This window comes from Strigops habroptila, chromosome 1, assembly GCF_004027225.2.
Source record: "Strigops habroptila isolate Jane chromosome 1, bStrHab1.2.pri, whole genome shotgun sequence".
Classification (NCBI taxonomy): domain Eukaryota; kingdom Metazoa; phylum Chordata; class Aves; order Psittaciformes; family Psittacidae; genus Strigops; species Strigops habroptila.
The window spans coordinates 66774382-66787078 of record NC_044277.2 but is presented as its reverse complement, the minus strand read 5'-3'; the positions used below and the strand labels follow the sequence as shown (position 1 = coordinate 66787078).

At 35.6% G+C, this 12697-nt stretch overlaps 1 protein-coding gene across 4 annotated transcripts in view; it reads right to left on the bottom strand.

The window, feature by feature from the left end:
- Positions 1–12697, bottom strand: part of PTPN3 (protein tyrosine phosphatase non-receptor type 3) — a 150526-nt gene that overhangs the window by 41737 nt on the left and 96092 nt on the right. For all 4 annotated transcript variants that reach the window (XM_030502421.1, XM_030502429.1, XM_030502438.1 and 1 more), the window contains 3 exons: positions 11069–11157; positions 7224–7287; positions 1814–1986 (listed from right to left, as the gene is read on the bottom strand). In XM_030502421.1, coding sequence (XP_030358281.1) covers positions 1814–1986; positions 7224–7287; positions 11069–11157 — 326 coding nt within the window. The remainder of the gene's footprint in view (positions 1–1813; positions 1987–7223; positions 7288–11068; positions 11158–12697) is intronic.

Sequence of the window (12697 nt, the reverse complement as noted above, 5' to 3'; positions counted from 1 at the left end):
GGAAAAGGGGATCTCCAAGTCTGGACTACTTCTTGTGACAAGAGTCTGACAACATAAGGGTTGCATCAGAACCAGAACCTCAGCTAGGAAAGCAATACAAGTATCTTACTAGCGGAATTATACAGCATAAAGAAAATTTTAAACTATATTGACATGGAGATAAACTAACTTTTACACATCTTTTTACACAGCATTCCACAAGACAAGCAGAGAAATAAGCTTCCCATGCTCAAGTTCACATGCCTAAGATTTCTCATGTAAAAGAAGCAATTTATGAGTTACAGAGAAACCACCTTTGGCTTACTAAGTCCTGTGCTGTACATAATGGGCAGCTGGGATAGCACAGTATGCAAGGACTTCACTATAGCGTTGAAATGTCTCAAGATTACATAGCATAAAAAAAAAAGTTTATGCTGTGAATACTACTCCTGCAAATATCAAACCTTAACTATGCCTTGTGTTGTGCTGCTTTTCATTTATACAAGTGAAAGATAAAATTTTGAAGTATTTTACATATCTTGTTCATGTTTTTAAAGCAAATTAATTCCTTCATCTTCTAAACATGTACTTTTAAAGCTTCTCCCAGTTTAAAAAACTAAGAGGGAAGACTTAATATGAAATGTTGACATATCAAAACCAGTTACCCATGTGTGTTTTCAAGCTTCGTTAACACACAGTCCATGAACTCAGGAGAAGCTTTTGCCTGTATTACCCATTTTATTTCTGTAAGTCTTCTGTATGCCAGTGATAAGCCACCAAACTACTCTGGTCTTCTACAGAAACAGAGTTCTTTTAAAGATGCCTTACATGGGTGGAGCAGAAAGGGAGAGTAGAAAAGGAGGATTTATTATAAAAAAATGCATCTTGAAGAATTCCACATATTTTGCATTAATCAGCTTGCCTTTTTTTACAAAGGCTTGTTCATGCCTTTTCTAATGCAGGTGAGTTTTGAGGTGCAATGTAACTTGTGTGATGGAAACCAGAGTTCCAACCTCTAACCCAAACCCCTAACTTTGTCCACAGAATCACTTCAACAATATATTCTTTAGATATTTCAGTTAAGGTACAGAACATATACAATCTCCTGAACGCCAAGTAGCTGCTCTTCAGATGTAAAAGACGAGTGTACTTCACAGCAAACATACTGAAAGGCTGCCAATGCCTTTCTGGAATGGGCTGTAATATCTTGAAGTGACAGTTCCTTGCTCCCACCTATTATCAAGATTATCCTTTGTGGAAAAAAAAATAGGTACATTTTTTATCTTTTCAGCAAGGAATGAGAATGCATCTAGAAGAGATTATTTAGCATTCAGTCCAGAAATGCTGAATAAACTTACCTCTCAGAATCTGGGACATACGATTCAGCCTGCCCTTAGAATAAGGCTTACGCGCAATTTATGCAACTCAGCAGCCTAATTTAAATAGAATGCCACTACTACCTTAAGCTAAGAGAACCTAGAAGGGTACAGAGATGTGCAAATAAGAAATTGTACTAAAGGGTTCCAAGAGTTCAACTGTTCGATGCAATAAACACTAGGATATGTGCCTCACATGAGTGTAAAAGAATGTAATACAAGAAAGCCACAAATTCCAGATAAAAATATTGTGATATTTAAGGTGGTGAAACCTGAATGTAACCTCCTTCAATACTGACAGAATTTGGATGAAAAGAATTATTCAAGACATAGTTTGCATACAGACTGGGACACAGCTACAGGCAGAACTGAACTCTGTCACTCCAACCTGAGCTATCACTGATAAAAATCCTCTTTTTCACATTACAAAGCAATATATGCTTTCACACAATACTTACTTTGCTGGATTTCTAGAACCTAGGGTCCAATAATGTGACAGTATTTTTCTTTCATGAGGTAGCGACTTCTTTGCCTGAAAAAACGTATGATGCTCTACACACGATTTCCATAGATTTTTGCATGCTCTGTAATTTAACATGTTGAAGGCAACAATATGCTCTCTGGATTCATTCTGTAAGAGTAAGAAATACCATGTTTCAATGTATACAAGCAGATCAAACACAGTAGAATGAGATCATAAAATAGCAATAAAATTACTTTTAGCTTAAATGGGAAAAACATATTTAGAAAAACAAAAATTTAGCATATAGTAGATTTTTAGCTGAAGATAATCAAATTAGCCCTGAGATTATATGAAATTCTAGACTGCAAAATGGACACACTACGAATTTAAGCAATATTGAAAAACTATTGAGTTTTTCAGTTTCTAAACCTTACAATGTTATGAAATATTTAAGTCTAGAATGGTAAAGATTTTGCATATACAAGTGTAATATTAAGCACCTAAATAGAGTTTCAGATTTCTAGTCTTATCTTGGCCTCCTATAACAAAAACCCCCTCTTTTAAACATTCCATTGTAGAAAGGAAAAAAACCACCTCAATCTTTGAATTCAAACACTTCACATAAGACTTCAATAATATTCTTTCAAGAGCCACAGTATGCAAAGAACACCTGCTTGATAGTCTTATAGAAGATACTAAAAGTGTTAACAGTGATCCATCTTGAGGGAAAGCAAGCAGCTGTGATGGGACCAGAGCTGCTGCTACTGCTGTTCAAATCAAATCCTTTTTTCTGGATGATAACATGAGGCCACAATGAGAAGAATAAAAGAAGGCAGAATACTTGGTACAAATTCTTACTTGTAACTTCAGTGCCAAAGTGCCACATGGGTGAAGTATCACACTTCACTCATGTTCATGCCCTCACCAAACATAGCACTTGTGGAGCTATTTCAGATGCCAAGAGAGTTTTGCATAAGATAATCTTTGGTTAATATAGTTATTGGTGCAAAGAAAGGGTAATGAAGAGTAAAGCAAGGAGGAGAAAGGAAAATAACACGAGACCCGAGTTAATTGCTGATACAGCTCAGCACTTTGGGGGCAGGGGGGGAAAGTGCAAGGTTTTGATTTCATTGCTTATCTTTTTCCAGCTGTTCTGAATTATGACTGAACTTTGACACCTCAGCATATAATTAGGCAGGCAACCAATGCAGTAAAGCTCTGTCTAGCTCATACTTTGGAGAAAGTCAGGATTTAAGCTGCAAAGACTTTTTATTAAAGGACTCCAAGATCTAATAAAGCCTTCTCATCCAGTCCAGCAAGAAATAGAGGTCGCATCTGGATAACACCTTGATTTCTAGTTGCTATTGTCCTTTTGCTTTTTTTCACAGCAACAATACTGCTGGGAAGTAACTGCAGACCATTTTGGCTGGAATACTCAATCTGTTTTTCCTGTATTCTTTTTATTTCTAGGCAACATTTTACAAATGCCCTGTATCAGAGAACAATGCCACATTCTGCAAATCACTTTAAGACTAGTTCAGAGAATCTATGACTGAAGTCACTATTTTAGAAAACCAGTGAGAATCTTAAGAGAAAGATAAAAAGGATTTGCTTCTTGATTTTATATAGGCACTGCAAAACATTTACCTGACGCAAACTTTCAGGAATGTTTTCCCTGTTTTTTTTAGTAAGTAGGGATTTTTATTTGAGCCTCACGCATACTGGAATCAATTCATATCTTTGTCAGTTTGCCACAGTTGCTTCTAATTAGCTCATATAAAATAAAGTGTGCAAGCATAGAGAAATTTAAACTCAGAATTTCTTGCAATACAAGAAGCATACATCACTTAAAGATTTAATGACAAATGGCATTTCTGACACATTCTCTGCTGGTTAAATACCACTTTAAGTGTTTTACTACTCCAGAAGACAAATAAAAGGAAGTGTAAAGGTATTTTTGTTGGCCTGGAGCACCAGCCTTTCAATTGCCACAAAAATAGTTTACCTAAACATCTCAATTGTACTGAAAAGCCATAGTGTAAAGATAAGGAATTCAGCACACCTAATAATCTTGGGTTTAAATTTAGTTTTGAGAATAGTAATTAATCTTGCTTTCTACATTACAAGTGTGTTCTTCCCAACTGTTGTCACAGAACCTTCTTAGCAGCTTCTAAATGGGCTAAAAAGTTTAAATATGGGCTTAAATTAGGAAAAATACTTTCAGGAGTTTTAAGAAGATGTAGTCAATTTTTAAATTAACAAAACATTTTGTTAACATAACCATCTGGCTCAGTAACAGACCACCTTGCAAGCTGTGCTATTAAATCTATGCACAGTTTTAAAGGTGAAGACAGTTCTAGTAGGACTCAAGGATCTAATGCCCATCCTACAAGTTCCAGAAGAATGATATTAATGGTTATTAAGAAATGAGGATTAGAGAAATTTGTGGCCACTAAAGTAAAGGGAACAAATCTCAATAGCTAAAGTGAGTGTCTTGTTATTTCAGCATCAGGGGAGAACTTTACATCAGATGTATGCTTACTCCATTCACAGAGAATTTGAAAATATCTACAGAATAGCAGGTAAAAGTATATTTTAATATGCAGAAAATAAAGTTGGTTTTAAGCATTAGATAAGCATATTTGAAATAAAGTTTCATTTCTGGAAGCTTTAAAATGTAGCCTGTAAACCAGCAAAGTTCCTACTCCTACTTTAAATCTTGCACCCTTCTTTAAGTCTACATATCATGAGCTTTTGTAGCATCAGACATTCACTGATTCATCAGTCCTGCTCCCCAGTCCTTATGTAGCTCTTCAGTAGATACAGAAATATTGTGTACTCCTATCAAGTAGCTGATCAACAGACTGAAGCAGGGGGAGAGTAAAAGAGAAGGTGTGTAGCAGGGAGAAAGTGAGATAAGGTAAGTTGACTCTTCGGAATAGGGCCATAAGAAAAAATCAGTAAGACAAATATGGAGAATAAACATGGCACATCTCAGACGACTGCAAATTCATCGCCTCTGAGAACTTTCTGCAGATCCTGTAAAGAAATCTACATGACATACAAAACCGAAATATTACAGCATTTTCACCATCTTTAATAAAACCTTGCCTATGAATACATAGTATCTGCTCCGCTTTCCCCACAGTCTTCCATCTTCCTTATTTTCACCCTCCTATCAAGTAGCTGATCAACAGACTGAAGCAGACCTATTTCTTCCTGTACTTCCAAGTAAAAATCTGATCAACCCAAAGACTGACACCACCTCAGTCATCTGCCCTCACAAACCCCAAGTGACCCACCATTCTGGAGAAAACTTTTAGCAATCCAACTGCCTCCTCACTCCTACTGCACTGCAACAGCAAGCTTTTCCCAGCAATACCGCTGAAGTACTGCAGGCTTGCTGCCCTAAATATCAAGCAAAGGAGGCTAAGTGTCAAGGATGGATATATCTAGAGATTTAACAGCACATCTGGTCTGCTTTTTCATACCTATTGAGAAAGAGTAAAAAGGTCATGTTGCTGGCCCTATTTTTCCTACAGTTCTGTACATCTTTAAGCATGATACAGTGTGCACTACTGTAATCTCAGTGGGTTATGAAATAAAGAGCTATGATCACTTAAAAGGAGATTAGTTAAAAGAATCAAGGGCCCTGAACTGTCATCATTTATCAAACACTTAATTGAGCAAACTTTAAGAACGCTGTTCTCTTCAAAGGTCTCCAGAAAGAGAAATTCCATCTTTGACAGCAGTCAAGTCTTTATGCAACAAACACACATTTTATACGATTTTAAGTCCAGAGACTCTTATATATTGCCACTGAATTTCCATATTCCAAAAACCCACCAAAACCTTTAAGTACATTAATTTTACTATTCATTGTTACTAATCCTCTCAGAGAGAGTTCTGTTCCTACGTTTATTCTCACAGACACATTTGGAAATTGCAGTCCATAAGCTTGCCCATATTTGTATATTTGAAGATATTTAGAATTTAAAATGAGTACTTATCAGTGAATTTTTAATTCTCAAACCTAGAGGGTAATACTTGCAAGTGTAATATAATTACACTGAGTGTAATTCAAATACAAGTACACTCACAAGCTAATAGAATGGTTTGCCAATCACTCTCCTCTTCATACAGCGAAATACATATGAACAGACTGAGATAAGTTTGCATATAAACAGTATATTTAGAAGCATAGAGCTTCCAAAAAACTTAAGACCCCTCTACAGTGGGTTAGGACATACTCTCCCAAAAGAGAAAACAATGTCATTTGTGCATGCTATGTGTGTAAGCATTCATACAGTAACAGTGTCTCTAGATACTACCTGTATTTATGCATGAGCCCTGAAAAGTAAGCATGAGTTCATACGTGCACACTGCTCAAATCTGGAAGATACCCACAAAATTTGGGCGGCGGTGGGTGGGGATGAAAACATTCTCCTTTTGGGTAGGAAAAAAGCCTCTATAGCAATGTGTGTTCAGCAAACCTTCTGATCAATGTGGGTCAAGAAGTCTTCTTGAAACACAACTCTTGTCAGTTTAAAGAGCTCATTTACTACTGGAAAGAGCCTTCATAAAGTTTAGGTTTCTTTTAACATTTACCTTTTACTATCTATTGAAGTTCTATCCTCAATTGAATGAAAATATATGTATAACTGCTGGTCACTAATTTCTGCGTGACCAGAACATCAAACATTCTTTTCTCTTTGTAAAAAGATACTTAAATTTATCTGTTCATATTGTGGCATCACAGTACTGTAATCAAGATTCCCCCCCCCCCCCCATTAAATAGACTATTACATCTGTTCTGCATTATCTTCGCGTATTTTGCCAACTTCTAAAGCCCTCCACGTTATATGCAGCAGGAGGAGCACTATCCCCATTTCCAACCCTATGTCTTTTGGCTGCAGAGCTCTCCCTTTCTTCAGGAATCATCCTTTCTCCCAAAACTGAGACCCATAATCAGAAGGCACCTCACAAAGTCCTCCTAAGCCATTTAGTAGATTCACTGCATTAAGGAACTCTACAAGGCAGGGAAAGCATCAAAGAAAAGAGCAGCAGATACTGACAAGAAAAGGGAAACATGCCAGGTTACTAAATGCTGGAGAAAGGATGAAGATCTGCATTTCCCTCAAGTCCTCAAGGGAGAAGAAACCTGCATGGGAAAGATACAGTCCAACAGACTGAATGTGGAAGGATTCAGTATTGGAAAGGACACAAAAAAAGGGAAACAGAACAATGATAAGAGCACCAGAATAGCAAGGGCAAGTTAACAAAACAGAATTTCAAAGGAAGGTTACCACAACAAAGCCTTCTGATCAGCATTTTATTGTCTTCACATTTAAGGAAAAAAAAAAATTGAACACGACCACTTGAGCAAAAGAAAATGGACTACTTACATGTTTTTGCCGTTGTTGTATAAAAAACTTTTTCCTTTTAAAGGAAATTTTTAATATATTTACCCTAAAAGAAAGAAACAGACCGTGAAATATCAAACAATGGTAAGAGGGATAAAACAATGAAAAATAATAGCGCATACAGCAAACCTAAAAGACTATACCTATTAAATATTCAATGAATAATAGGCAGTCATCTCCTGTGTTGATTAGCAAATAGGTGTCAAGAAACTCGAAGGAAAAGTTCTAGCTAAGAAGGAAAAGCCTTTTTAAAATTAAGATTCTTCCTCATTTACTCCTTAAATAGTTCACTGGCAATTCTCTCCCACCAAATCTATTCTTGCATCAAAAACTTGATGACATCCTTTACCAAGCTGCACAAATGTTAAGCGTGTCAAGTTTCTATAACTTAAGAATCATATGACAACTGTGACTAAAGGAACAAAATTTAAGAACCTAATGACATGATAAGGTTGGTCATACAACATCTTATGTTTCCCAGAGACTTCACAGAATTGGCTTCATAATGTGAAAAATATCATGCACTTGTAGTAATAACTAAACACACACTGTAGTTAAAATCATAACTGTAGGATGAAAACTCTAGGAATGAATGTTAATACATTTTTCACTTCATTTGTTAACATTGCTACATAACTTATGTGATAATTTTATACAGAACTGAACACCTCATATATATATAATACAAATAAAGAATTTCTAAGGTAAGGATTACAATTGAAATTGGTGCTCAAGCAATTTTCAATTTAGTTAAATGCTTATCAGTTTTGCTAAATTAAACAAACTGCTAGGAACCTACGCACCTTCCTACAGCAAAACAAGATTTGCCTAAAATACCTAAATTTTCTCTGCAATACTTCAATAACTGTAAATCTACACATTTTGGGAAAAAAAAATCTGTGATCAGCTGGAATCATATGGATGCCTTGGGAAAGTTATTTAAGGTCTGATCAAGCTATATCTTGAAAAAAAAACACCATGAAAAGATTTTGGAAGGTTGCTGCTAGAAGTTTCACAATATTCTTGTCAACTGATAATGCTTCATAGCATCTTAGTTCTCATCAGGTATGAACTATGTTGAAGGTCATCTTAGTTCTTACTAGTTTCTGCATTGCTCTCAGCAAGTGGGACTATGTAATAGTGTTCATTCCCCACTACCCACTATTCCTCTAGCAGTTTCTCTGAAGTTTTCAAAGCAAAGAAACTGCACACATTGAATAGCATTTAATGCATAACCTCAATTGGTGCCTATGTAGAGAGTGCTTGTATGGTTTTTGCCATAAATATAATATTTTACTTGCGAAACAAATTTGGAAATTATCACAAAGCAGTCAAGCAACCCCAAGAATAACTTTTTAGAGCATATAGAATACTACATTATATCCAGAGTTATTTTTTAAACCTGTCTTGACTTGCATTGCCTCTGACTGATCAGTCAGCTCTTTATGTAGGTTGCTTTGATTGAAAATCTGCTTTTTGCCAAGGCAGTACTCTCTCACTGCCTCTGTTCCTGAAAACTTTTGGTCCCCTTTGACTACTACCATATGGCATAGTTGTATTGTTGTCATGCACTAGTGCTGCAGAGTACCGAAAGTTTTGGAAGAGTGCTTTGATGGCGTCTGCTGCCACCTTGAGTTCTACTACGTTTATGGTGAAGCTTGCTCAGCCCATAGGAAAAACTACTTACTACAAGTGGTGTTACATAAAAAGCCTAAATACTATTTCAATTATCTGAATAGGGTCTTTTTGTATTTTCAGACATATCCTGTTCTGTAAGGAACCGCCTTACCTCCACACCTTCAGCTCACAACACATTAAAACTCCAGACATTACAGAAATATTTCCTACTTTGAGGTCTAAAATGAAATTGAAAGTTTATACTGAAATACAGCACAACCCAGTATGCTCTGGTGACTTTCCTTGTTTGCTTGTTTGAGAAGGGGAGACTGGGGTGGGCAGGGAATGGGCACCATTCCTGCATGAAGAAATAAGACTAATTCGTTCAAGAATAAAACAGCAAAAGTTATCCCCTATGTAGTGACATTTTGCTCCTCTCAAGTTGAGAAGATATTTTTAGAGAGAGAGTAGGAAAGCTTGGAACAATTGCATTAGCTGTCAGCTGAAAATATTGCTGCCTAAACTGAAAAATCTGTGGGTTTTATTCCCCTAAATTTCTTTTTGTAAATGAGAATATGTTTTTGTGAATGTTAATTTAGCTTCTGTGTTTTATTCCTCTGTGATCTCCAGGATTTAAAGCACAGGAAGTTGTGGATTCCTCCTGTCTTATGTGCTATAAAGCTCCCTCTTCCTTCACAAGAAAAAATCATATCATCCTGGATTTTAAAATGCCATTGCTATGGTGTTCAGGAATAACTATTATCTACTCATACCTGAGGTCACTAAGTCGGCAGAACAAGACTTGCAGAAGACAGAAAATGTGCCTCCAACTGGCAGTTTTTAAAACCTGCAGCTGCTTAGAGAAGCTGAGAGATTGATAAATGAAAGGGCAGAGCTCAGGGCACAAAGATGAAAGATAAAAGTATTTTATGCTTTAGTGTGCATGAGAAATGGAAAAATACAACATGCCACTGTGCTGTATGAGAGTATTATTGATAGACATTTGGGGTGGCTACAGAACATCCAAGTGAGTTGAAATACAACTCACTGCAAAGAAAAAACAAAACAGAAAAATCCAGAGAGTGTGCAGTACATTTTCCTCTAAAAATTAAATTTAAACCAATTTTATTGCTTTCCCCTATGGTTGGATTCATAAACGAAAGGATGGAATGACCTGATTATTTAAGAAATACTACTAAGAAGGACCTTTTATATAATTAAGGGACAAAAAGCAAATTCATTCCATCACAATGCACTTTTCTGTCATGATTAAGAATACTAAACCATCTTACTGAAAACATTCTACAGAAAAACTGCCACAAATTAATATAATGAAATAATGCATAACATGATAAAGCTATACTTTATCAAGTATGCAAAACAAATTCACAACTTATTTTAAAAAAGAAAATGTGGGAAAAATTCTTTCTGATCCAATTCAAAAACCTCATGGAAATGCGCAGCCTCCACAACATTTATGTTACCATTTTTAGTATGATATAACTAATAAGGCCCCACAAATAATTATAGCTTAACTAATTTCTAATGTCATTCATGTTAGACCTCTTTTACACATTGCTGTAAAAACTAATCTGTACAAAGCAGCATTATGATGCATTCTAATGTTTTCAGTATCACAGAATAATGCAAAGGTTTCTCCTTGAAAACTCCAGAACTTGTTAATGTTCTATAGCCTTGTTTACATTATATAGCCCTATTTGATGACTTTTAAAAATTTGTCTAGGTTATATTATGAGAGTTCCAGTAAATCTGAAACTCCAAAGAAGTCATTCTACATTTTTTTTCCCATGAAGCAAGTATCTTCTTGCTGAGTGACAGGATAAAATGATCAGACCATTAGCTGTTGAGCTTTACTAGTAATACTGATTTTTTTTATTTTTTTTTAAAGACATATTGGTGGGTATAAAAGCAGTGAATCTCTAAGATCACAGGGTCCTCCTAAGCATATACTTACACCTTTATGTGAATTATCTTATCTCAAGACTTCACATAGTGCAAGGAGTTCAAAAGTCTTAGAGAATTAAAAGCCTAGGTAACAGGTTTCACTTCTATCTCAACATGAGCAAATACCATGATACTCCAAAAAGAACAAATTTAGGTATTGCAGGCTTCCTTAGAATAAATATTAAAGCAAGTAGAAATAAGATTGGAAAGACCAGACATATTTCTTTACTAGTAAAGGAATTTACCAGGGATAGAAGCTTGTGCAGATGAGTTTTCTATATACAGCAATTCCACCAGATGCAATCCCAATCATGAGATCTAAATTATGGAGATCCTGCAAAAGAAAAATATTGGACAAACACAGATGCAGTTTGTGTCATTCCCATTTATCTACTTATAAATTAATTTTCAAGTTTTCTATACTTAAGTTGCTACTCCTGAGGCAAAAATTCAACCACATATTTGGATTTCTCTTCACATGCACCTCTTTCTTCTGATATTATCTACTACATATAATTAACTTTCACTCAATAAAACAAGTTATAATATTCATCTTACTACACTAGATATACTTTAGATCAGTATCAAACTAAATTTTCAAGTCCTGCCTTATTAGTTTAACCATGGGAAAGAAGTTGAACTACTTCCCAAGATCAGTCAAAGTAAATGTCACAGAATTTTGGGAACTGAATGCAAATGTCCTGACTAAGCTGTTTCTATAGACAAAGGAAACAATTCCTTATTTTTTCCAAAAAGATCTTGCCAACAAAGACTGGGCAGGAGGTAACCACAATTCTGCATATGAGGGAGTATGCTAGAGGAATATACACACGTACATGGATACTTGATACACTAAAGTGAATCCATTATTAACTAAACTAAAAGCTGCGCATTAGCTTAACATGCTTATCTAGAAAAATTAATCCACACATTTACAGTCCTTTATAGGTATTGAGAGACTCAAGATGAAACAATGCTTCCATGTAAGCAAATGCTTGAATTAAAATGTTGGGGAGGACACTGAATTGTCAAGTTGAGTCTAAACTCAAACTGATGTTACAAAAGTTACAAATCTTGGCTTCCTATTTCTCTGTAATCAACACATACTAATACGTTATTAAACAATTTTGTAAACAGAGCTGGACACATGCATAGATCTACATCTAAGTGTAGAATCCACTGATTAAAACATCAGGCCTGACTCAAAAGTAGTTGCACACTATTTTTTTAAGGATGACCAAAGGTAATGGATTCTGTTAAAGACTTCAGTAGCTTAGATGCTCCTCTAGATGGTACTCTGTGCTCAGTTAATATACAGTTTCCTTGTATGTCCAATCCCAATTTCTTTATATCAAGAGGGTACAGAAGAATAGAACAGATAGCATGTGCTCTAATAATACTATGGAAAATCTACAATAAATCCTTTAAAAATAGTTGTATAGAAGCATGGTAATGGCACATGAATGAATGAAGCTGAACCAAATTTGCATCATTATTTATAAACCTCAAGTGAAATACAAGAGCAGTTCATAGAGAATGAGCATAATCTATTTAATACATAGTGCATTAACAGCGAACACTGAGAAGATGAGAGGAATATCAGTGCTATCTCTGCGAGTGTAATACAAGAAAATCATTAGGTAGGTAGCAGCTCAAATATGCTCAAGGTAGCCCAGAATCAGCTGAAATTATTAGTGATCCTCAGCTCCCTGCTGTCCCACTTTGCCACAGAACTGTTGCTAGAAGAGCTGGTTGAATCTCCATTGGAAGAAACTCCTGAACTGCCAGTTTATGCCAGCATCATGCAGAAATCCAGAACTGATAGCCCTTTATTTTAACACCTGGGGAGAAAACTAAGATATTTCAGGAGATAA